Source organism: Falco biarmicus, chromosome 11 (assembly GCF_023638135.1).
Source record: "Falco biarmicus isolate bFalBia1 chromosome 11, bFalBia1.pri, whole genome shotgun sequence".
NCBI classification, from domain to species: Eukaryota; Metazoa; Chordata; class Aves; order Falconiformes; family Falconidae; genus Falco; species Falco biarmicus.
The window spans coordinates 23,388,864-23,415,013 of record NC_079298.1 but is presented as its reverse complement, the minus strand read 5'-3'; the positions used below and the strand labels follow the sequence as shown (position 1 = coordinate 23,415,013).

The 26,150-nt window shown below is 42.7% G+C and overlaps 1 protein-coding gene across 2 annotated transcripts in view; it reads right to left on the bottom strand.

Moving 5' to 3' along the window:
* The window catches only part of SNX7 (sorting nexin 7), a 32,531-nt gene extending 17,439 nt beyond the window's left edge, over positions 1 to 15,092 (bottom strand). The window contains exons 1-6 of one of the 2 annotated variants that reach the window (XM_056355536.1): positions 13,346 to 14,035; positions 7,375 to 7,557; positions 5,556 to 5,666; positions 4,970 to 5,134; positions 3,860 to 4,061; positions 1,789 to 1,988 (exon numbers count right to left, since the gene is read on the bottom strand). In XM_056355536.1, coding sequence (XP_056211511.1) covers positions 1,789 to 1,988; positions 3,860 to 4,061; positions 4,970 to 5,134; positions 5,556 to 5,666; positions 7,375 to 7,557; positions 13,346 to 13,537 — 1,053 coding nt within the window. In that variant the 5' untranslated portion in view covers positions 13,538 to 14,035. Of the gene's footprint in view, positions 1 to 1,788; positions 1,989 to 3,859; positions 4,062 to 4,969; positions 5,135 to 5,555; positions 5,667 to 7,374; positions 7,558 to 8,131; positions 9,781 to 13,345 lie in introns of those variants that run through there. The other variant, XM_056355535.1, reaches the window with a different exon arrangement.
* Between the last annotated feature and the right edge of the window lie 11,058 nt (positions 15,093 to 26,150).

Sequence of the window (26,150 nt, the reverse complement as noted above, 5' to 3'; positions counted from 1 at the left end):
CCAGATCTGTTCTGTGAGTTAGGTAGGAAGGAGCCAGTCCAGATGTAAATATTTTAGCTATGAATTCATCTCTTTCCCCAGTTTAAGGCTGAACTCCCAACACTGGAAAATACAAGGAATGTATTGCATTGACCGCACCTTCTTCTGCACGTGTGCACATGTGCAGCACCGCACAAAGGTCCCTGTGATGGGGGTTAAACACACCTCTGAAAGCAGGTTTTACTAGTGTGTGACTTCCCCTCTTGTGTTTTGGTTGTGACTAGTCATGCCCTCTCCAAACTGTGAGAGGGAAATAAGCCATTGGAAAAATAAACATCTACGGTGAATGAAAGGAATGGAACAGCTGTAGAACAGGAATGAACTCGTGGAAGAAGATTTTCATCCAGATAGGACCTCATGGCAGCCTAATGCTGCGTTGGCAAGTGTTGCATCAAGAACACTGCAAGTGGAAAAAAAAAATGCAACGGGCAACAGCTACTTGTAACGTGCATGAAGAGCCAAGGGAGTCATTCTGGGGTTTGTCCACAGAAACTCCTCTGTGCTCTGGACAGAAGAGAACACCTGAGAAAGGATGAGCCAGGCTGCAAACTAGAAGGCAATGGGCAGGCAGCTTCTCTTCAATAGCAAAGGCTAGGATTGCTCATGGGTAACAGAAGTTCTGAAGAAATAAGTTTGGAAGTGGGGGAGAGGAAGAAGACCTGCAATTGCTAGGACAGTGATCGCTTTAGATCTTTAAGCAAAGCAGTACCTACCTCCATTTACCTGCACGTACATGTGAATAATGAGGCCTGTGAGATACAGGACATTTTGTATGGCCCTTCTTTCAGGGGAGCTTGTTTTAAAGATAGCAGTCATTGCAGCAGTAATTCTTAACCTTCTGGTAGCTAAGCCTTACCAAGAAACTGGCAATGTTCTGCATAGTGCCAGCAAAGGCTCAGTTAACTTGGGTCTTGCTCTGCCCATGCCCTGTAACACGCTCTAAGCCCCTACTCAGAAACTACCGCAGTAGGAGTTGGGTTCCCAGCAGCAAGGCAAGAACAGATACTGCATCTTGCACCGCTCAAAACCTAAACAAAGAGGGGTTTGTACACATTTTTGCTTTCTGGAGGCAGCAGAGTGGGAATTATGACATGCTGAATTCAGTTACTTAATTATGTTGATTATCCATCAGCACTGAGTTTATCAACTCTGTACTCAGATTTTTTACATTCTCTCCAAGTGCAAGAAAAATATGTACATAAAGGGAACTGAGAACATCATCTTAGGGCAAAGACTAACACATGCTTATATAATGGCACAGGGACTGGAAGTTCCCTGCTGTTCTGGAAAAAGAAAACATAGTTTAGGAACATCTCCTAGAAAGGGAAAAACCTCTCCACTCCTTTTCCCCCACACAATCTGTTACTCGATGAGTTCATATTTCAGCAGTGTCAGAGGAGGTCTTAGCTGCTGTTCTCCAAACCTTTCTGTTCCCGTCCCTCTGCGACAACGCAGAGCGCTCTGAAGGTGGCACAACCAGGCTCTCCTTAGCACAGCTACCAAGGGCTGCCTGCCATGCAGAACTATCCAGCTCTTCTCATCTGGAAGGGGTGCCTCTTGCCTGATTAGCAAGGGAAACAGGACCAGCTGGATCCTCTGCTAACGGACAACTATCCTATGCTGTGCATGTTTAGTAACAACAGAGGGACTGCAAAATCATTTTCATCATTACAAATTCTCTTCTAGAGTTTGTCACTGGACTAAGCCAAATTTTATACACAGCCACAGCAATCCTTAAGAAAACCTTACCATCAGAATTTCACTGTAGAGAACGTATTCATGTAAAATTGGCAGCAGGTTTTCCGAGAGCCCTGCCATTCGCTTCTCCGTAGCCTTGCAACACTTGTCGATGCAGCTGGCAACACCTTTTAGGGAGTCTGCTATATCTTCTTCTGATGCTGACCAGAGTGTGTGGATGGGGCCGTACTCCTTCATTTCATTAAAATACTCTTAACAGGAACATATACATATATTACTCTTTTGTTCATTGGTAGTTGTCTAAGTGATACTAACTGCAACCTCATATTTACTGTGAACAAAGCAAGAGACCGAGGCTAATGTTTAATTAAATGACCAAGACAAGTAAACTGCAGTTCATTGTTCATGAATAAACTAATTGATGTATTGTAATTAAGTAGTTCCTAGAAATCTATCAGCAAAAATGGCCCAGTGATTTCAAAAGGACACACAAACACAGGTAGACCTCAAGAGTTGTATTCAAGATGACCCAATGGCCTGAATTACTTTATGTTCTCCTCACAGAGAGGGACAGGAGCCATAGCAGCCCCAAGCAGCAATTGGTCTGACTTGCTTCTGCTGTCCTGAATTTCTCTGCTTACAGGAATGCTCTGGATCCTGTCTTGGTTGTGTCCCAAAAGCTTCAGATGACACACCGAAGTTCACTCCAGTTCTGCATGTGTTATCTCTTTTAGTAGGTTTTATTAATCTAAATACAAGGATATCCTACGTATTATTTCTCTCGTGTCTCCAGGCCAATTAATTCATTGTGCCATTTGGTAAGGCTAAACTCGGGCAAGGCTGGATATGACCTGGAAGCTGCGTGTTCACAGGAGGATACTACGAATGCATTGGTCATGTATTGAAAACACAATTTCATCACAACTAAATTTATAATGAAGAAACATCCAAGAAAAGATGCAAAGCAGCTGGGTGGCATGAAGAGTGTAATGTTTACTTTGAGGTTAATTGGACACAAAAAACCTCCATGGAAGATGTAATTAAGAATCCCATGTTAAGCTACCAGAAGCAGGAATGTTCTCTGAACCACAGCTATCAACAGTTCACATCCACAACAGTGCGGCCCTGCACACAAGTGTTCTGACAAGTGCTATCTGGAAAATCTAGAAAGAAGTCCTAACCTACAGCATTTGGGAGCATGTCAAAATTAATAAGGTTTTCCAAGAAATATTTTGGCACCGATGCCTTGAACCTATGGACCTCAGCCAGCTGTTTCCACTGAAATTAGCAATATCAAAAGGAACTCTTTTCACCAACATGTATTTTCCTTTTGTAGCACCCCTCCAGTTTAGTGAGGACACACTGTGATCTGGCACTGCACAATAAAGCACAAGGCCTCAGTTATTAGAGAACACAGTGGAGCTCTTCAAATTATATTATACAGACAATAAGATCCCTCAGGTGCTGACCAGTGGGAATTCTACTGAACGGGCCTAACCTGAGATCAGGGTCAATCTCAGAAAGCCAGTAATTTAGCGTTCCAAGTAGGCGTGCAAATTGCTGTTAATTAAGGAAAAAAATGAGATTTCAGTCATCCTTCTTAAGGAAACTCTTAACAGGCACAGTTTCCCATGACAAAAATTATGGCCAGCAGTAAAGCTATGTAAAACAATTAAAATCTGCTTGGTCAACACAGAAAAAAGGTGCAGAATGAAACCCAAAGAGAGATGTTTAGAGATCTGGAATCTAGACAGCATTATGCTAGTATGAGACAGCACAGAAAACTGTGACTACTTACATTCCAGTGAAAGTACAAAACAAAAGGTCATGCAGCTTTCCAAAAAGCACAAGGAAAAAGACAGCCAGACTTGCTACATTCTCTTCTAAGTTCCTTCTCAAGTAGTTCAATGACATGTTAAAACTCTTTCTATGAACAACTTAATCAAACTAACTTGAAGGTCTGCCAAAATAATGACCATTATAAAAAGCACAGTATAAGCACAAATTTCCCTTTTCCGTGCTTGCCAGAAAGTGTATTTTGCCTGGCATAATGAAAACTAATTTATTTTTCCAATATATTAACTTCTTAAATCAATAAAACCAGTACTTGCTTTCTACTTACCCCTTTCTTCTTTGTAAATTCTATGAGCTATTTTGTCTAGTACATTTATTTTCTGACTAAATGTTTCCATGTAGTTGTTCATTTCTGTAAACATTTCAGGACGATTTTTCACTCCTCCTCTTACTGAGGATGCTACAGCTCTGACGGTCTGTCCCATCCTGCTCAGCAAACTGGGACCTTGCTTCTTGTGTGAGGAGAGTTCCTAAAGACAAAAGAAGCCGTGTTTACTTCCAAATACTTTTTTAAATTCTCTGAAAATAATGCATACTTTAAAGCCTCTGTGTGTCTTTTGCATGTGTAAATCTTACTTTAACATTTTTAGACCAGTGTCAGAACCATCATGTATATTTATTAACTGAGCCTTTCTGGGCAAACACAAGCATGCCGTGTATCACACTCTTGCAAGAATGATTAAGATGGCAGAGAACCTTCACCCTTTCATTCCTTAGGGTGAGGTGGCTAGTTTGCAATTTGGCCTTTTGAACAGGAAAGCAGAGGTAATGATTGCAGAAGGAAGTAATTGAGAAAAGCAAACAATGATCCCACTGGAAGAAGTAATCCATCTATCTTTTTTGTAACTCTTTTTTAATACGTTGTGCTAGGATAACCTTTACTGAAGTTCAAGGCAAGCTTTTCTGAGTACAAAACTCCAGTTTTCAACTGGACACATCTTGCAAAAATACAACGGGAAATTCAAAGGCTGTATTTTTCTTTTATGAGACTAGTATCATCTTTTTTAAAAAAAGCAGATGAAAAAGACAGTGCCATGCCAAAGCAATAATTAATTTTAAATACTACTTCGGAAGCTTATATGTATAGCAAAAAGCATGCAGAGTTGAAAGGTGAATTTGCCACAAAAATCCAAAACGCAGCAACAAAACCTGCTTTGGAAGGTACAGCAATCTTTATGGTCACATGCATGGTTACCAGGAGCACAGAAGAAAAGGTTATCTCAGGGGATGGATATTCAATAAATCCCCTGCCGCCTTCTGACACTGCTGTAACAAGTCATGGGAGGACACTATTGAATACTGAACTAGGGAGACTCCATATATACTCTACGAACAAAAAAACGTGGTTTCACATAACTTTAAATAAAAATAATTTTACCCAAGCCTGCGCAGTAAGAAAAACTTTGAAGTCTTCATTAAAAGTTAAAGTTGGATGATCAGCAATACGGTTCAAAAATTTATGTAAAGCTTTTCTTCGAGTCTCAATGAATTCATCACTAAATCGTTCCACCATTCCTTTCATTATGAATTTTTCAGGTAATGGCTAAGGAAAAAAGAAGAAATGTATTGTACAATTTCCATAATATTTGGAGTATTACAATAGTTCTCCTACTTACTAGAAACCATAGGTATACCTTGTAAAATCCACCATGCAAAAAAATAACTTACAAAGTTACCATATTCAACAGTGGTATGGTTCTTGTAGCACACAGTGCAGAAGAATACAAGTACAACAAAGAAAGGATATAAATTACTGCAAATTACTGCAAGTGGCACAATTGCAAACATAAGAAGTATCTTCATGAGAGTTTTAATTATCACATACATATAAAGCTAATGAAAATAAATTGATACAATGTTTGTGGGACTTCAGAAAGACCCGAAGAAAGACCTCAAACATCTCTGTATAAAACTGCAGCCATCTTATGAACAAATAAAAATAATTTAAATTTTAGCAAACGAACAGGAATAATCAGTGTTGGATGTGCTTCTTCAAGTTTGCTCTTCAACCAAAGGAAATCCTGATACCGTCTTCGAACTTCATATTCGCTGGTGTCAAATTCACCACGGGATGTCTGAAATCCAGAGGGAGAAAAAACAGGCTGAGGTTAGACCACCACGAAAAAAGAACAAAATCGGGTTAGATTTTGGAGAAAACTTGACTACTTGTAAGGGAATATATACATAATTACAATAATTAGCCTATCACAACATTTCCAAAAGATTTCAATCATTATTTTAGTGTGGCATTTTTCTTTTAGCAATCACAGTTATGTCCATTACTTTTAGGGCACATCTTCTGAAGTGATTAGTAATCTACAGACAAGGGAAGTCCATTTTTTAACATTCTGTAACAAAACCCAAATAGCTGACATACGTCCTTGGGACCTGCTGACACTAGTCAACAACCCCCACATTCAGACCCTGAAAACTTCAGCATATCATAGCAATAACACTTCCTCTGCTGCTTAATGGATTCCGTGTTGCATCATCAATTCCGTTTTCTAGCCCTTTATTAAACTTGCCAACAAGCCTTTAATGCCTAGAAAAAATGCTTATTACAGTGTTGCAAAATTGTCAGACCATGAGATTTATTTTATCACTGCTCTATCTTCTAGAATCAAGCCACAAAGAGCCCATGTTTTCATTAAAGTAACGTGTGCTGTTTAGCATTCATTGTTGCACAGATTTATAATGTGATGCAAGTAAATTCTAAACCCCTCAAAACATGCTTTTGTAATCTAAACATTTTTGAGGGTTGAATAAAAATTTTTCAAGGTATGTGGGAGGAATGCTATTACTTTATCATCAACAACCAGTACTTCAAATTAAATACGATAAGAAAGGATAGAATAGATAAAAAAGCAAAAGCAATCCACCTTGCAGCTCTTCCATACTTGCCTGAAGAAAAAATGTTCTCTCGTCTACAAAAACATGCATAAAGTGAGAATTATTGCTAGCAACCTAACGAAAATAGCTCTCTTCCTACTCTTTAAATATTTTATGAGGAATTGATATCACCTCTTATTTAAGGATGCATAATTCCCATTTGAAAATTTGGTTTTAAATGAATCTTTTAAAGAGAACTCAAAGTAAAATAAATTAACAGTGCAATTCTCAAAATGCAGCCCACAGAATATTTGCTGGTAATCCCAGGAGCTGGCTGGTCTCATAAGGCTGAATTTCTTCCTTATTTCCCGTAAATAACTTGCATTCAGGACATCTAGAAATACAATTAGTTGTTTCCTAATATTACTTTTTCATTGGCAAATTGTGGTGGTTTCCACAGAAATCACATGCAACTGTAAATGGGAAACAAATGTCCATGTGATAGTGGATGCTGCAATTAGAAAAGAATGGAATTGAAAGACTTTGTAGCAGGCAACATTTAGACAAGACAGAAGACTGGTCCAAGTTGATCCAAAAGTCATAAATATTTGGGCTAATAAGAGTGTCTTCAAACTGAATCAGTCCTGCTGATTCATATATTCCAGCTGAAGATCACAACAGAAAATATTACTCTCACATAGAACGGATTTTGCTGTTGAAAAATTAATAAATATTTTCTCAGCATAAAGAACATAAGCACCTATGTGTGCAGATTTACACTGATTTTTCTTTCCCGAATCTACCGCACAATTTCATACAGTTTTAGTGACAGCTCATGGCAAAATCAGAGTGTAATTTAAATTTAGTAATATCCCAGAGAATGGTATGCAAGAAGAGTGAAAATGCTACTACTGTTATCAATGTGAGCCATTATAGCCATGAATAGATGCTTACCTTTGTGACTACTCTGTATGTAATAAATGTTTCAATGGTTGTAATGTGGCTTTCAGGATCATCAACTGTAATGAAGAGGTCTCTTAATTCTGGTTCATCTTCAATTTTATACTGGTTTATCATTGATGAGGGGGATATTGGCATTGAAGGGCTGAATAAGTTTACCTCAGCCAGTGATGTATCCTACAGATAAGATATAAGAACGTCCCCTTCAATACATCTTTGTATACACACTCACACATACAAACACACCTCAGATGCTAAAATAGCAAGCTTTTAAATAATCTGATAAAACAGATAAAACATGGAGCAGATGAAAGAATTATACAGTACATAGCAAATCTATTATCCTTTTTGGTATTGCTTCAGTGAGGATGCAAGAAATGAGATTTATTCTAAAACTGATGAAAGAGCAAAAAGCTACCATTTCAAAAGAATGTTATATGCACAGCTAGAAAGAGAACTTGCCTATGAATGGTAAATTAGTTATGAATCCAAGCACCCAGTAATTGTGTAGGACACTTATCAACTTTATTAAAATTGTTGGAAGCCAGTTACACAGGACTTAGGAAGTTTGCATTATCTGTAATAACCTGAACAGGGTGGATAAAGAATTATGATTTTAAAAGAAAACAAGACAAAACCTGAATCAGAACGTTTATTGGAATTGGATATTTCTGTTTGCATCCATTTTATAATTAAGTTTGAAAAAGAAAATGTTTAGAGAAACATAAATTTAATCTTATTTAAAAAAAAAAAAACAGTAAGGATGCAGAATAAGTTTGCTGCTTAATTTATAAAAAAAAAAGTCAAACCGCTGTTTTGCTGAAGCGGAAACCCACTTTTTGATAGCATCAACCACTTCCACCACAGCTCTCTAAGAATATGTCCCTATAGCTGCTGCTTGTGCTCAGAGCGTTCAGTGGTGATCACCCCAATGCTGAGAAAGGGAGTGGAAACTGGAAACAGGCAAGAATTCTCCTTTTCTTCCTCAGATGCAAGTCTGGATGAGATCTACTAATCTGAAATCTTGAAGGACATAGTGACTAGGAAAATAAATTCACAAAATCCATAAAAGAGCATAATAAATGAGTAAATCATTAAAAGTAATAAATGAGGACAATTTAAATAAATTACTATATTTTAAATATCATAGAATCTATACATTTTTTAAATATATCCAATGCAATGAAGTACTTTCATGAAAAATCTTAAAATTAATCTATTTTCTGGAAGTTTTCTAAAAATGTAGTTAGACTACACTAACTACCGAGTGGCAAAGAGTTCTCCTTTCCAGTGCCTTGCTAACTATTGGAGCAAGGAGAAAAGGGATGTTGTTAAGGAGAAAACTGCTCACATGCCAGAAGTGGAAGCATCCACACAAACTAGAGCGATGGCATCATCCCAAGGACAACCTCGTGGCAGTGAAGAGCACACCACAGCAGTGCTGCTGGGCTTGGTGAGGGTTGTTTTTTTCCTTTGGATTCAACTGGATCAGAACTTTCTCTGAAACACGTTCTCTCTTGTCCTTTTCCTGCTTTAAACCTCATTGCCTACCGCCATCCCTCTCCTTTGGATTTATCCATGTACTCCCACAAATATGGGGTAGAAATTTATATTGATAACTATGCCCAGAAAGCACTGATGTACCAGTTCTCCTCCCATCACTTACATGCAGTTCTTTGAACTGGGAGATGAAAGCAAGATGGAAGACTAAAGGCAAGACTTCAAATGTTGTATAACTGCTTGTACACCTGTCAGTCATTTTACTTTCACTCAGTGTGTCCCCACACATGATTCCTATAGTGGCAATCAGGCAGCACTGTCTTGAGCGATGGAGGATAAAAAGAGAAACTTTTCACTGCCCACTAGCACTAGCTGGCCGTGCTCTACGTGAAGGTGGAGGACTGCTAGTTCAGAGCAGCCCATGGGATTCAAAGCGCTGAGACAATGGGAAATTTCCAGGGAAAGAAAAATGCTTTTGAGCATGTAAGGGACTTCAGTGGCTGTGTAACTTGAGAAATAATGACTTTGCAAGGCCTAAATTGGATCAAGGCAAATGTGTTACATACTTTCTCATTTTCTGTGGATCATTAATATCTTATGTTTCATTCCTCCTTCTAGGTTGCTACTAAAAATTGTTCTATACAGGCTGGTTTCTTAAAGTATATTTTTATGGAAGGGCTTATGAATATGTAGTTTGTGAAACACAACACGAGCAATAACAGTCCATAGAATAAGCAGGTGTTCAGTTCCGCTGTAATACAGCTCCAGCGTTCATCTGCACATGAATGAATGCATGCGAGTTTCAAACAAGCATCTGTTTCTCCTTCTTCATCCTCATGATCTTTCAGGTTTACTTCCAGTGGTTCTTGAAGTTTATGTGATATAAGTCTGATGTCATCACTGTAAAAAAAAGATGGTAATTTTCTGTTTTCTATACAGCTGCAATTTTGTGGTTTGAACTATGTTTTTGTGTGAATACAGATGAGGGCAGAAGGAGTTTTGTGGCACAGGAAGAACAGAGAATTCTTCTAGCTCTTGGGTTTTATAACTTCTCTTTTTAAAAAAAGACCTTTTTTTCTCTTCATCCATGCAAAGAGCATTAAGGCCCTGTCCCAGATAACAATGCCCTTTCCCACACCACCCCCAGCCCCAGCTACCTACAGTGCCCCTTCTCCCTTCCAAGCCCCTTCAGTCCTGACAGAGCTGTGTGCCAGCCAGCAGACAGGGTCACGCATTCTGATTTACTGCCCAGGAGACCAAACAGATGGAAAATCAAGGAGCTCCCGGCAGCATGAGGGCCTTGTTCTGGGTCTCCTTCCCTTAACACTTGCAGTTACCCTCCCTCACTCTCACATCTGGCTGCAACTGGTCAGTAAGGCTCAAAAATAAGTCAGGGAAGAACAATCCTACAGCAGGAGGAGCCTCCAAGTAGGCTGAGCACACAGCTAGGCCTGCAGCTCTCTGTAGAAGACATTAAGCCCAGGGGTTTGCCTTAACACCACTGCTCCCCAGAGCACAGATCACTGACTCAAGGTTGCCTGTGTGCCTCATCCATCCATCCCTCTCTCCCAGTGAGGATCCAGAGCTTGCAGTCTTCTGAGACCAGGGATCCAAAGCAGGTCTGGAGATAAAGGACATGGTGGCAGAGTCGGTCTTAGAAGAGCTTGGTTGTTGGAGCATTCTTCAAAGAAGCAAAGAGATTCAGGAAGACAGAACAGTTCCTTGGCCAAAAAATTCACTTGTAAATCAGCCTCAAATCCTTGATCAACTTGTTTTGGAAGAAAAATCAGCCTCTCTGCAATTCTGAAGTGGCACGTACATCTTTTCCAAAAATACCAGTAATTGAGTCTTCTGTAACTATGAAATGCAGACTAACACTGCAAAATAGAGTTTGAAAGAAGAGTTGCTAAAGATTTTAAGTATTAACCACAGCACTGACAGCTTTGTCAATGCTAGGTCATCGTATCAGGTAATGAGGAAGGCAATGATTAACTGAACGGGTATTGCAATACATGTGTGGTGCTCTATACTTTGAAAGTAATTCATCTAAAGCAGGTTGAAAACGTATTTGTGTGACTCATAACTCCCAGAAGTTGTCTCTGCCAAGAAGACCTCAGAACTTTTTCCACAGTAAAGGAAACTAGGATAAAGTGAAATGCACATCACATCATGAAATGCTTTTATCAGAGTTGTCGAAGAAGATGCTAGTCTGTAATATTTGAGATATGTCACAGGATACCAGGTCAATGGTTTATGACACTATCAGGTTAAATGTCTATGAATTTTCATAAAATAAACCCCTCTGTTTACATCTTGAGTAATAACTTAGGGTATTGAGGCTGACAATTTTTAAGAATCTCATTTTTCACCATTTTGGTAGCTGGTACATTTCATTGACTAAACTGAGAAAGATGAAGTCGATGTCAGTGTTCAGGCACCGAGCCCCAGACTGCCGCTGCTGTCCCACTTGGCCTGCAAATGCTACACCACTACCTTAAAGACAGTGGTGTGAGAAACCTCATTAAGATACAATTTAAAACAAGGTGGTCCTGGAACAGTACGTTACGGAAAAATCAATTTTACAAAACTTAGTCTGAAGCTATATTTACGCTGTCAGTTTCCCTGCATATATGGAACATGAACAAATAGGGTGTAATGCCCAATCAACTTCACGGATTTTCATCAGCTCAAAAGATCAGCCCTCAAATTGCACCTGAAAGCAAACCATGAATTTCTGGTCTATATATAACCACTACATGCAGGTGACCAAGCTTTGGAAAGAATGCTGCATTTTCACATAGTATGACAATTTTTCTTTTTTGCTCTAGTAAGTTATCATGTGGTATGCATTAATAATAGGTAAGGTTTAATATAAGAAATATCTTGGCATTAATTCAGGTAGCAGAAATTTAAAGATACAGATATTTGCCATTTAGCAGCAGCAACTCTTATCAACTACGCTTGTTTTTTTATTCCCAGGGAGTATCACTCTTGACAAGCAAGCAGTGTAACTGTCAATACGCTGTATTAACAGGCAGATACCTGCGAGTAGAACTGCCTGAGCTTACCTAGTAAAAGCAGAAGGATTCAAAGTAAGAAGCAAACAACTAGAATTATATTTTAGCACTGCTTTTGCATGCAAGTTCAGTGAATCATTCATCTCTTTATGCCAAACAAAGACTGGTGCTTTCCTAGAAAATATGATTTAGCTAAGACCCTAGTTACGCTTCAGAAAAACACAGATAACGTGGTGAAATTTAGCCTGACCTCTTGCACGTTACAGACTATTAAATCACCTAATAGTCCCTTCTGGCCTTAAAATCCATGAATGTCGAGAATTTTACTACAGTCAAAGTTTAAATACATAGCTCCCAAGAAAGAAGCTCTGATTCCAATGTTTTTATCCAAGCATACCAAAAAAATGTATCTCAGGTACAGAAACAGAATGCATGTTTAATTCATATGACAATTGGTCCTACTGAAAGTATGTTTGTTGTTGCATTTTCAAATAGGAAACACGTCTGCTGTTTCTCTCCGATGTCGCACATCCTGTCACACAGCAGTTCAGAGGTCTCAGAAGGTGCAGGGGCCTCAGTCCCCTGTACACATTTTATCCACCTATGCTCTCCGTATGTCCCCATGCTATATTTCAGATGCTGCCTTGTTAAGGCCAGCAGACCCACAACACACTCTCGTCTTTACGGGCTGAGGAGGCAAGAGGTAAGTCTCATCTTGACCACATTGGTACAACATGAGAAATGGTACCCACGGCAGCCAGATTGCACTTTGTTGGATTAATTACAGCAGGCGATGCTGGCAAGCCTGGTGCCACGTACCTGGCTAACCGCATGCCGTCGGAGCGCGGGCTCCAGCGAACCGTCAGTTACGGTCCTTTTATTCCCTTCACAAAAAAGCTGTCACCTTCTCCAGCCTCCTACGTGGCAGTGCCAGGCTCCCCCTCACCTTTCAAACGAAAGCTCAAAACTGAAACTTGGAGATATTTATTTAATTTACATACATCTGCAATTACTAAATACGGGCGTTTATTTAATGTACAGACACACACGCGGTACATGACAGCCGCGAGTGCCGGTAAGGCCACGGATGTCCCGGCAGCGCACGGTGAGCGCAGCGCGGCCCGTCCGCAGCAGCAGCCCCCCCACGCCCGCGCGCGAGCGAACGCCCCCGGGGCCGGGCCGGGCCGGGCTGGGCTGGGCTGCCGGGGCTGGGGGGGCGGCGGGGGGGGGGGGGGGAGAGGGTCGCGGTGGCGGCCGGCGGGGCCCGGTGCTTACCCCGGGCGGCGGCAGCAGCCGCCCCCGCCCCGCCGGACGGCGGCCCTGACCCCCGCGTCCCGCTGCCCCGCGCCGCCCCCGCCCGCCCGGCGCCCGGCGGGGCAAAGTGCCGGCGAGGCAGGGAGCGGCCCAGGCCCGGCCCCGGCCCCGGCCCCGGGAGGGCGCTGCCGTACCTTGCTGAACACCTCCAGGTCGTCCTCCTCGTCGTCCAACGACAGCACCTCGGCGGCGGCGGCGGCGAGCGGCGGCCCCCGGGCCGCGCCGGGGGCACCCGCGGGGGCATCGGCCCGGGCCCCAGCCCCTCCCCCGCTGCCGGGGGAAGGCGGGGGGAGCGGCGGCCCCGGTACCCGGCCCTCGGCCTCCATCCTTCCCTGCGAGCGCGGGCGGTGGCCCCGCCAGAGCCGCTCCCCGGGGGACCGCAATTGGCCGCCCGCCGGTCCCCCGCCCCCGCCCGCGGCCCGCCCCCGGCCCCGGCCCGGCCCGGCCCGGCCCGGGGGGCGCGGCCAGTGCGCAGGAGTGGAAACGTCGGCGGGAGGGCCGCCCTGCCGGGCCGGGAGGAAGTGGGAAGCGGAGCCGGGACGGGACGGGCCTGCCCCTTCGGGGGTGGCGGGGCCGCGGCCTGGCAGCGGAGGCCGCCCGGGGCCGGGGGCGGCTCCCAGCGCCCACAGAGGCGGCGTGGGGCGCTCACGTGCCGCCAGCTCCCCGCGCCGCCGCCGGGGCTGCTGCGGGCCGGGCCGGGGCGCCTGCCCTCGGGGAGCCGCCCGCGGGGATCGCCGCTGCGGCCGGCCCGGGCGCTGGGAACGGCGTGTGCCGTGCCGCGGGGCGGGGGGCAGCCGAGGCACCGCCGAGCCGCGTCCTCGGAGGCGCAGCGGGCGCCCGACGGGACGGGCGTGCCGGGGCTTCGGTCCCCCGCCGAGGGGGGCGAGCTCGTCCTGCCGGGCGTCCCGGCCCGGCCCCGCGGCCTGCGCGGCCGGGGGCTGGGTGCCCCCCTGCTCGGGGCGGCAGCTGTGTCACCGCGGCCAGCGGTCGCGCTGAGGTCAGAGACCGGCGTGTGAGGACGAGCGGACACCGCCTCTGGGAAGGCGCGGGCGGAGGGGCACCCGACGTGTAAGCCCGGTACAGCCGCCGAGGGCGCAGGCAGGCGAGCCGAGGGGGCCTGAAGCAGCCAGCGCTGAGCGCGGCGTAGCGGGCAGTGCCGCCCGTTGCAGCGCCGGGACGGCCGGTAAGGCGGCGGGGGCGGCCGCTGTGGCCCCCGTGTGCGCCTCCCGGCGCCACCTGCGGGGCCTGGGCCGGGCCGGCGGGGACGCGGTTCCCCAGGTCGGCTTGAGCAGTCGCGGGCGGACACAAGGTCATCCGTATGTGCCCTGGTCCCCTTGCTGTCAAATTGGAAAAGGCAAAGCCCGTGATCCAGCGGTTTTGAAAAGCCTTTCATCTGTGAAACCTCGTGAGGCAATTAATTCGGGATTTCATGCTTCTCCGTGAAGTCCTGAGCCGTAGGAACTTGAAAGAAAGTAATAAAAATAAACACTAAAAATTCACTGAACTGTGCAAAGAGAAAAGGAACATGCTTGTGTAATTACAAAAATCTGTGCTAAGACATTTTCATGTTTGTTTTTTTGAAAAAAACAAAACAACCCTCCGAGCCACACGACCCGAGGGGGCCGTAGCTCCTGCCCGGCGCCAGCCGCCGGAGGGAGATGGACGCGCCTGGGCTGGCGCTGGGATGCTGCCGGTGGCAGGGTGTGGATCGGAAGCGTGAAATAGGCAATTTCTGTAGTTTCAAGACTGCCCTGGTACGAGAGCCTCCGCCTTCTTTCCCTGCTGACCCCGTGCAGCCCGGCCGTGCCCTGCTGCTGTGCGCTGTGTCTCGGCACGGAGCCCCGCGGCCCTGGTGCGCGGCCCCGGCTGGGTGCTGCTCGCCGCCCGGCTCGGCAGGGTGCGTGCGGGGGGGTCCTGGGGGAGCAGGGGATCGTCGTTCAGCGCCGCATCTACAGCTCTTCCCACCTCTTGAGTCTTTCACAGTTCCTTTCCACTGTCCTGCCTGCTCCGTATCCCCTGGTTACCCTCGGGTACCAGATACCGATGACAAGTGAATATCAGAATATAATTTTTCTACTCTTCTTACTCTGCCCTTTTGTCCATCAATGACAAGACAAGTGTGCTAGTTTGTTTTCTGACTTTATATATAGGTGATGGATGGAGTTTGGTTTCCTCTGGGTTTGCTTTTATTTCACTGTTTGTGAGCACCACACGTTGTGCCAGGTTTTCTGAATAGAGTACCTACAGCCCATATAATGCCAGAGTTTTTAATATGTCTGTATTTAAATTCAGATGTTATACCTGTGAGGCAGTAACAAAATAAAACTCGTGGAGGATCAGAATTCCAGACAGCACACATGAGAGATGATAAATAAAGGACAGCCAGTCAAAGAAAGTATAAAACTGATGTACTGTAGGCTTGAATACTAAGGCTGTCATCTGGATCATACTAATTTTTCAAAGTTTTACCATTCTCTTGGGTTCTTTATTTCTGTTTGAGAGAAATCTCACAAGATGTTTTAATTGGATTTTTTCTTATTATAGCTTTTTATTAGCTCGTTAATCAAGCTTAACAAGACATATTTTTAGATTCCTCACTGGCAGTGCTTATCTTTCCGTGCTTTATATTTGAAGTACCAGTCTGTGAGGAAGAGGTATTCATTGTCCTTCGCTCTAGGAAAATATGCTTTACATTTAACAGTTATTTGCCATTTTAATCATCACAAGGACCCATGCTAAAATAGGAGACTGCCCTGCCATCACTCTCACCTGCCCTCCCCAGTCTCTACCCCAGGTGTCCCTGATCTCTATTGAAAGGGCCCAGGGAGTAAATGTAACTTCAGGGCACTTTCCCCTCCCATGCGGAGTCCCAGTGGGGTTGCCAGCGCCTCTCCCCCAGCTGTATTTAGCAAAAAGAGCTTTTTACAGCATCAAGAATTAGTTGATCATTTTCTGCTGCAGGTCCAGAGACGACTTTAAAAGGTTGAGTAATTGTGCTATTCAGAAATATTGCAGGCAGCATAAATACAGAGCTGCACTTAGCAGAGGGGATTTCAGGTTTCTCCTGTTGTTTCAAAAGTGTGTTGCTGTAGATCTGGGGGTTTCTTCCTTTCAATGTGTGTATCTGCATACGCACACGCCAACGGGCTCTGTGTTTCCTGAGTACCTGGGATTTACATACTTAACTGTAGATATCCTTCCCTGAACCTGTGAAATTAGATATTGGCAATAAATAAGGGTCAATATGGCAGATATTACACCATGAATATTATAGCACCGCTTACTTAAAGAAATAGCTATTGCAGTGAGACAATACTCAACATTTTGCTAAATACTTTTTAATGTTTTGTAAAATATGGTATTTTCTAAATACATATACAATCTTTGTGAAATACTCAGCCTTTCCATGCCCTCCTACTCAGGAAGACCAAGTGGAGTATTCACATATGCCAGGGCTGAGCTGCAATTGCCTCCAACTTTTATTTATTCACTTAAGCCCAAAAATCTATTTTGTATTACAAAAATGTCAATATTATTCTTACTTGCATTTTCCCTTTTTCTTTGGTACGAGTGTTGATCCTAGCTAGTAATCCCTTCCAGAGTTGCTTTTTCTTGAACAAATTAAATTTACAAACACCGAAGCAGAACCAAGCTATTTCTTTGCTCTCATGTGCAGGCTGCGTGTGATCCCTTTAGGCCACAATACCACTTTGAATACTTAATGTTGACTTGTCGAGTCTCACCAACTGCACAGTGATATGGACAGGATTAAATCTTGTTGTGTTTCATCGGCTCCCTGGCCAGGCAGTAGTGGGGTATGGAGGGCTCATGGTGTTTTACTCTGTTCCACCACTGCAGTGCAAATAATAAGCATATTAGTGAATCTGCTGACATTCGGCACCTTGACGCAAATAAGAATGTTTTTCTAGGTCTGAAATGCATTGTCGAGTAGCGTTCTTGTCAGGGTTGTATAGTGTATAAGCAGAAGTCATTATGTTTACACCCAGAAGATATTTTGATGGTGAATTAAGGGCTGACCTTCATATCATACCATTTATTAGAGCAAGCTTTATAGTAAGCTCCATATAATGGCTCAAAATAAGGTTAACCATTTGTTTTCCATGCCTGAACTGGTAAAGGAGTCTGAGCGTTAAAGCTCTGATGCATTGCGAACTGCTTAGCTTTTCAGTTGCCCTTTGTGATTTGGTTGAAATGCAACTCTCAGCTCTTCTGTTATTTTTGTTGTTGTTCCTAGTTTAAGTTTGGAAGGTGCTTTAATTGTAATATTGTAAAATGATTTACCTGTCAGTAGATATCCTCCAAGACTTTTTTTTTTTCCGTAGACTATCAGACTGTCTTTGCTTTCTGACTGCCCAGAGGAAATTACAATGTAGTGTACTCATAATCACATTATCTCTTTTACAGCTGCAGATCATTTTTATGACGCTGTAGATGTACAAAGCCCTGATCGATATCTAGAGGCTTGCTATCCTTTTAAGTTATGTGACTCTGCCAAATTTTAGACATGAAAATATTCAGGTGAAGTGTTATTTGGTTTCATAATTTTTACACTATCTAAAAACAGTTGCCAAGCTTCACTAGATATGAAAGCATTGATTTTTATTTTTTTATATACTTTGCACTGTTGTCAGATAGAGTCCATCTGTTCTAATCTAGCATTGTCTCTTCTGCTGAAGGAATGCTTTCATGTTTCCAAGTAATTGCTGCTGTTCTTGTTTTTTGATGAATAGTATATTTAGCAATCTGTACTTCATGGCATGAAATATTAGAGTATCTCCTAGTCCAAATATATTAATACTTAACATCTTTAAAGGCTTATTGAATTAATTTGATATATTAATCTGAGTTCTTTTTATTTTTAATTTTCCTGATGGCTAGTTTGGGAACTCTGAACTTCAGGTAAAAGGAAACAGGTTAATACTGGACCTCAGTTAACCTGTTTATCAGTGAGGTGTGGTCCTGTTTGTTAAATAACTGGAAAGAAATGACAGTGACTGTTATTCATTTACGGATGTCTGTTTATGACCCATTTAAATTGAAGAATTCTGTGTTTCAGCTGTCGCAGTGTAATGCACAGGCTCTGATAATACTGTGCAAAACCTGTGATTGTTGTTTGACCTTTTAGGCACAGGGCTTAGCATTGTTTTCAGGATTATTAGCCTTTACAGAATTGCTTTATAAGGACTAAGCAGTCTTTTATTGTTCACACACACTTTCAGAGACTGTACCAAAGGGAGCTGGCAGATAGATGAGCCTGTTTAAACCAATCTAGGAGGCACATCATGGTTGAATTAACCCTCTGTATTCATGGCATTTTAGTAGACTTCTTTTTTTAAGACAGAAACTTTGGGTTCCTCTTGCCTTAGTTTATTACTACCAGGATGACTATTAAGAAAGTTTTTATATGAAATGTTTTTTTAGTCCTCAAATTCACACCTGTACTATTGACGTAAAATGGGGATCTACATGGGACCTAATTAACACCTTAATACTTATCAATAGAAAATGATATGCATATAGTCGTTCCTAAAACACACGGAACATTCATTCTACAGCTACACTGCCACAAAATCTTTCACTTTTATCTTGTGTCATTGAGCCCTTTTCTTCCGTAAAACTAAGATAAAAAACTAAAACTAATTGTAAAGGACAGTGGTTCAAGGTCATTCTTGCTAAAAACTGCCCCTTTTTGGTGTACAGAGATCAGAAAATTTAAAAAAAAACACATCATCATCATAATGCAGAAATAAAAGTATGGTCATGGACAGCAGATTATTACCCGTAGGAAAGAATGAACAACGAGGTCGCAAAGAGGAGTTTTAAGTGATGTATGTGAAACTGCCAAAATGGGAATTGCAGCTGAAGGAAGCGAGCCAGCAGTCTTAACGACAATCAATATCCAGGTTAAGTAAACAATTACAGTCTGTTGGAGTTGGAAGGAAATCCACACAGCCTGACAGGGTAACTGTAGCATCTTCAGGTGTTAATTCTGAACTTACTCCATGGATACCTTTCTTGCCATTTACACAGTGTATAACTGGATTTTTTCACTATCAGGCAAAGGCTGCTCTCAGTTTATGGAGTGCTGTTGTTAAGTCCTTGCAAACAATGGATGTGTGTCAATTAACAGTGGAAGTTGTTTTAAAAATCTGCAAACTGGTGAGACTCAGAAGTGACCAAAAGAACAATGTATGTTATCAGACAATATGATTAGACAAGGAAGCAGGCTTATGAATAAGTAAAGACTATAAAGTAATAATATTAGGGTACTTTGTGAGCACTGAGCTTGCCCAACATAGAAGATATCAATCCTAGAATGGAAACAGCTGTGTTTACAACATTTTAGGATAGCTTCCTTCTCAAATATTAATATGTGGAAAAGCTCTTGTGTGAAAACTTGGCAGTTGGTCCAACAGAAGATTCTTCTTCTCCTTGCAATATCTGCTATAAAGTTGCTAAATAGCTCAAAATAGTTTCAGTACCATTATAAGAGATGCCTAAACCCCAAAAAGAGGTGAGATAGATTTATAGATGAAAGAATATTTTTTACATTTTGGCTTGGCCTCTTACCCCTTAGGCAAAACTTCTTGGGAAATTTCAGAATTTTTGTGACTGTACATACATATGAAACTGATAGTAGATAGCCGTTCTTCTGTTATCCCCTTATTTTATATTTAACTGACAAAAAATACATTTATGCTGCAAAAATATCAGTTGCTCCTAGTGGACGGTAAAGTGCCGGATAGTGGGGTTTTTTTTCCTGTACTCAGAACAGATGAAATACAACGCACCAGCTACTGTCCTCCCACTGCTTCATGTTTCGTTTAGGATTAGTTAGGGCCTGTAATGTATCTGGTGGGAATACTATGTAGTGAATGTGTGAGTGAGGTGTGGCACAAGTACACAGGAGAGTAGACTTCGTTTTGTAGCCCAAATAATTTTTTTTAAAAAAATTATTTTCTCATAGCATGTCTTGGTGTGTTTGCACTGTGAACAATTTTGGAGACTCTTTGTCTTCAAAACTGAGAAATATTTGTCTCCAAATACTGAGAAGAACCATTGCCAAATTCTAGAAAAGAATAGCAGAGGATACAATTTGAATTTCAATACTTTATGCCAAGATGTAATCCAAGACACAGAGCGGCTTTGGGCAGTATGGTTGGACTGCAGCTGCAAGAGCTCTCGATCAGGCGGGGAAGGAGGTATTCCATCAGGGTGATTTACAGTAGTGGCGCAAACAGTCACAGAACCACAGCATGGTCGGGGTTGGGAGGGACCTCTGGAGATCATCCAGTCCAACCCCCTGCTAAAGCAGGGTCACCTGGAGCAGGTTGTACTGAATCATGTCCAGGTGGGTTTTGTCTCCAGAGAAGGAGGTTCCCCAGCCTCTCTGGGCAGCCTGTCCCAGGGCTCTGTCACCCTCACAGTAAAGAAGTTTCTCCTCACATTCAGAAGGAACTCCCTGTGCTTCAGTCTGTGCCAGTTGCCCCTTGTCCTGGCACTGGGCACCACTGAAAAGAGCCTGGCCCCATCCTCCTGACACATGCCTCTCAAAATATTTGCAGACACTGATAAAACTCCGTCTCAGCCTTCCCCAGGCTAAACAGCCCCAGCTCTCTCAGCCTTTCCTCATAAGGGAGATGCTCCAGCCCCCTCATCCCCTTTGTAGCCCTTCGCTGGGCACCCCCAGTAGTTCCCTGTCTCTCCTGAACTGGGGAGCCCAGCACTGGACACAGTGCTCCAGATGTGGCCTCAGCAGGAAAGATCACCTCCCTCGACCTGCTGGCCACGGTCCTCCTAATGCTCCCCAGGGTCCCATTGGCCCTAGGGGCACACTGCTGGCTCATGGTCAGTCATATGCTATGCTTTCTTCAGTTTACTAACTACTAGTAGTTTTGGTTTGGGTTGTGGGAAAATGAGAAAGACCACATTGGGCTGTATCCTACAGGGGAAACAATGGGATTAATTAGGTCTCTATTTTATTCAGCTGATTTTGCAATTAGGGATGATGTGATAGCAAAGCACTTAAGACGTTGACCCAATGGATTTCCAAGAGAATGTCTGTTTAAAATGAGGTTTGTGGATGGACTGTGTCATTGAAAGACTGTATTCTGGTGAGTTACAGTGAGCTCTGTAGTTAGCACTGGCACTTGTTTTCCACTGAGAGAACGAGAAAAGTTGTTAAGCAAGATGAAACTGCAGGGAAGAGTAGGTGTACCTCCCCAGCTCCTAGGAATTAAATCCCTGTCATATTACATGAAAGCTTAAATACATTAAATTTCTCTATTCATCTTTCTGATAAGCGGTTGCTAGAGGGATGCTATAGACTTAAAATAATGGAAGGAATATAGGAGAACTTGAGAGGTGTGTAGTACAATATTTACACTTAACCTACTCCATACTGTAAAAAAGTTTGGAAATCAGAGAGGTCAGTTCCTTCTTCTTCAAGTGTATAACTATGCTTTCCTGATCTGTGAAACAAAGCTGTGTGCTATTTTTGGCTTTACTAAACTTCTGAAGCCTTAACAGAATAATATGGGTTTTTTCTATGTTATATCACTGAAGACTGCAAATGACTATCTGCTAGATTGCGTTTTTCAGCCTGTGGCCATGTGTGCTGCCGTAGCTGATTTGACATTCTGTAAGAATTCCTCTTTAAGTTGAATTAATGATTTATACTACCAAATTGTTCACATTTCTAAACTGTATATGATACTAATGGAACAGGCTAGAATGTTAGACCAGTGGTCTGTTTTGTTCTCATGCAAAGAAACTGTGGGGAACAGAGAACAACTGGTGGAAAGGGTTCATTTTCCATATACAACATCTCTGCGAGCACCATTGGGTTTGCTCAAGGGGAGACTCCAGTTTAACCATTCTAGCATCTCTTAGACTGCCCCTGAGATTGGCAAGCTCTGTTGATGCCAGACTCTGTAGCTGAGTGTAGGGAAAAGGGTCTCGGTGGTAAACTCATCTGTTTTCAAATCAGCTGGGAATTACTTCAGCTCTTGAGAAGGTTGGAATAGCTTAGGAGTGCCTTCACAGGAGTTTACATCTCTGTTTCAGAAAGCCACTCAAGCTGCCAGGAGGAATGATGCAAGATGTGGGAGACTTTGATTTGGTTCCCACTCTGCCAAAAATACCTAATATAATGCCCAATAAGCTGTATGGTTTCTGTCTGAAGCCCTATGCCGGGAAGGCAACGCAAGTATTTTTGGTGTAGTGCTGGAGCACAAGGCAGCCATTCTTGCCTTCCACTGTCCTCTCTGCTTGGTAAGAGTTATTAGGTAGATTGGAGCAAATCTCCTTTGATACCCATTTGCATTTTTAGGGCTTTAGGAACATTCCCCAATAAGATTCATGATTGTCGTGCTCTAGCAGAACCAATACAAATTACTCACAAGGCAACAAGGAAATTCGCCTAAGTTTCCCATGAAAATGTGCTGCTGGTGTGTGGATGCGTTTTAACTTTATTCTTAATTTTACATGCACAGCTGAACAAAAATAAATGCCTGAGAGGAAAGGAGGTGAAAGGAAACAATCAAAGTAAACACGGTAGCTATGAACTCAAACGCAGGTGAAAAAAGGTTTGAATAATCCTCTGGTTACACAACATACTAAACATATGATCTAGTTAATAAAGCATTTTTTTCTCATTTTTCTTTAGTACAAAAAAACAAGTTTTGTATAGATCAGTGCAGAAGCTGAAGGAATGAGTCTCCACGAAAGTATGGCCTAAAATGCTGATGGCTTTAAAAGAAAATTATGCCTATTTACTAATGAATCAGTCACTTTTTAGGTAACCAAAATGCAGGCGGGAATGGATACAAATCATCTCACAATTGATCTAAAGGTAAATAATGACATGTAACGCTGCATACTGAGGATGCTGAAAATAAGGAAATAGCATTGGTAATCTGCCTGCGGGGACTGAGGTTGGCGTAATTGGGAAAATGAGTCTGAAACTAAGAAATGAGGGGTAAGGCTGAGAGATTTGGGGGCTGCCCAGCCTATCTCCTGTAAACAGAAGCAGTGAGTTCACGCGTCCTCCAGTGATGATGGAATTAGCAGTGAGCAGAAGCATGAGCAGCAGAAGAGCAAATAATGATCTGCATAATGATGGCCGCGGGGTAGGCCAGCCTGTCCTGTCCGCTGCGGTGTGGGGGCCGGGTTCCTTGCTGGGGCTTGTTCTGCCATCCCTGCACAGAGGGATGCAGCGCTGAGGGAGAGGTGCCGTACCGTGCCACCGGGCCAGCCTCTCCTCTGCAGCTGGCAGGGGCAGCCCTCTGCGCGGTGGGGGGCGAATGGCGGGGTGCTGGGCAAAGGAAGGGCAGCCGGCCCTGCCGGAGGGAAGAGCAACAAGCCAGAGCAGTTCTTCAGGGTTGTAGTTAGGTGCCGTGATCAGCAGAAGGATTTTGATTAATCTGGGTAAAAACTGGTGGTCAGGAAATTAAACTGTTTGTATGCAAATGTAATGACCTGGACCAGCAAAATATGGGATGTCAGAAGGATTATGAAAATGCGGTGGAAAACCAGGTGTGGAACAGGGTGTGGTAAGCAAAAAAGAGAATTGCACGTTCATTTTTGAAGCGTATCGAAGAAAGAAGTGGCAATAGTATAGCTATGTTGTTTGAATTGAAAGTGCTTCAAAATCAGGGAATGATAGAAAAAATCTATTAATTTTGTGAGACTGTAGGGTATTGTAGGGTTGGATTTGGTTAGTAAAAGGAATCTTTTTAAAGCATTTTATGTTTTAACATTTTGTGTGTGATTAAAGCTTTAAGTGCTACCAGGAGTTGTGACCATATGGGTGGGCAGCCCCACATATGGAAGTACTTAGCTTCTTCAGTATAGCTTGGAGAACAATTGCTAATAACACTGGTTATTTCTGCTGGTAATAGCTGACAGTTTTTTCACTTCATCAATAAGAGGCCAACTTTAAGGTTTCATTTAAGTAATAAAGATATTCTAGATGAGCTGATTGAACAATGTATGATGTCTGATTCAGATAAAATTAAATGACAAGAGTAAAACAAACAGGTATGTAACAGGATTTCAGAGCTCAATACTCTGCAGATGTGAATGATTAAATCAATCTACCAAAGAAGCTCAGAAACTCAAATGTGGAGGAGGTCTGGAACTTTCTTACTCAAAGGTTTGAAAACTATCTTGAATTAATATCCAGAACAAAGGAGGAAGCACTGTAGAAAGGATCTAACGGGATAAAGAGCCACATAGTCAAAAATAATTGAGTAGAATGAAAAAAGATTGCAGAAAGGACTGACAGGCAAAGAAATCTATGTAAAAGAGGTAAAGAAGTATAGGAATGAGGTGAATTGAACGAAAGTCAAGCAAAGCTAGACCTTGCACTGGATATTAAACATGATAAAATTACCCAGACTTAAGTAAGCAGTTTCAAAAACAAGCTGCTAAGAAGAGCATGGGGTCATGGTTCAGAGATTAAATGTATGACCCTAAAAATTAAAAAATGCTTTATTCTGTCTCCATCAGAAATGCTGCTGCTGACTGTGGTGGGAAATGGAGGTTGCCTAGTATGAGTGACTCCACAGACTTTAAAATAAAAATCATTGCAACTGAGGTACAAGCAACACACAAGTAGTTTGATGTAGTGAAGGATGGTGATCAACAGCTTCCTGACCAGAAAGAGACTGGCTCATGAACTCTTGTATCTGATACCATATGACAGCAAATACACGGTGATTAGATAGAAAGAAGAACGATCCAGGTGGTTATAGGTGCTGTATTAATCCAGCCTTGAGGCTTTAGAACAAATTTTCAAGGGAATCCTTGCTGTACCTGCAAATGCTGACTAAGGCCAGCTTTGGTTATAAGCGTTGGGCCATCACAGCGTTGCTGGCGTTAGCAGCATGCTGTGGGCAGTGAGCACACATTTACACTCCGCAGAGACCCTGGTCAGTTTACCCGGCCTGCAGGCTGAAATGCTTCTGAAGAAGCCATACCTTTAGGTAATATTGGACATTTACGTTTTTTAAAGTGGCTGAGCATGTCAGTCTTACATTTCTTAGTTCCCTGCCTGTATCTTAATTTTGATACGTAATGGGCAGATCACGTGGATTTCAGTTGTAGGCTACAACTTCCTCATACGAAATACCAAAAACTTAATATAGGTGCAGAACACAGACTGTGGAGTTCCTGTGAGACTCCCCTCCAACTGGCTTACAAATGCAGCTAACTCTGAAATGATCTTAACTTCCTTCTTGAGGATGAGAAAGGGAGATTGTGAAAACACACTTGAGTCTACAAAGATTTTCCCATAAGAATCAAGTTCACTACATGAATTTAAGGTTTTGCCCTGGAAGGTAAATGCTTTAGACCTCCTACTAGCACTAAGGATTAAGCTGTAAATTGCGCTTTGTTTGGAAAAATTACATTTATTTCTAAATTGTATTTAAGCAATGATATTGTGAATGAGGTGAAAAAACACAACAGACCTTTCCCAATAGGTTCCCTAATAAAGAAATTTCCTTCTTGACTACCAGAACCAACAGCCTAACAAAAAGCATCCTAAACAGCACGTTGTCTGTGCTACATCTACAGGGACTGCGAGAAAAATAGGCTCAACTCAGGTATCAGAGAGCAAGTCATATTTTGCGACCTATGCTCTTCCCCAGTCTTTGGAACTGTCTGTTGGACTGAGGTTTAAGCAGTTCTTCCCAGAACTGAGATGAGGAGGTGGTGGGCATTTTTACAACACAGGTCATCTTAGTATTAAAATTAGTGCTCAGTGTGCCGATACTGTTAAAAATAGTGCTGGAAGAGGACTGTGCGATGAATAATAAGTTTAAGCAATGCTGATAAATTAAAAATAGAACAGGGCTTTAGAAGTTGCTCACAGAGGCTTGTTTAATGTTTAAGTTTTCCCAAAATTAAATATCA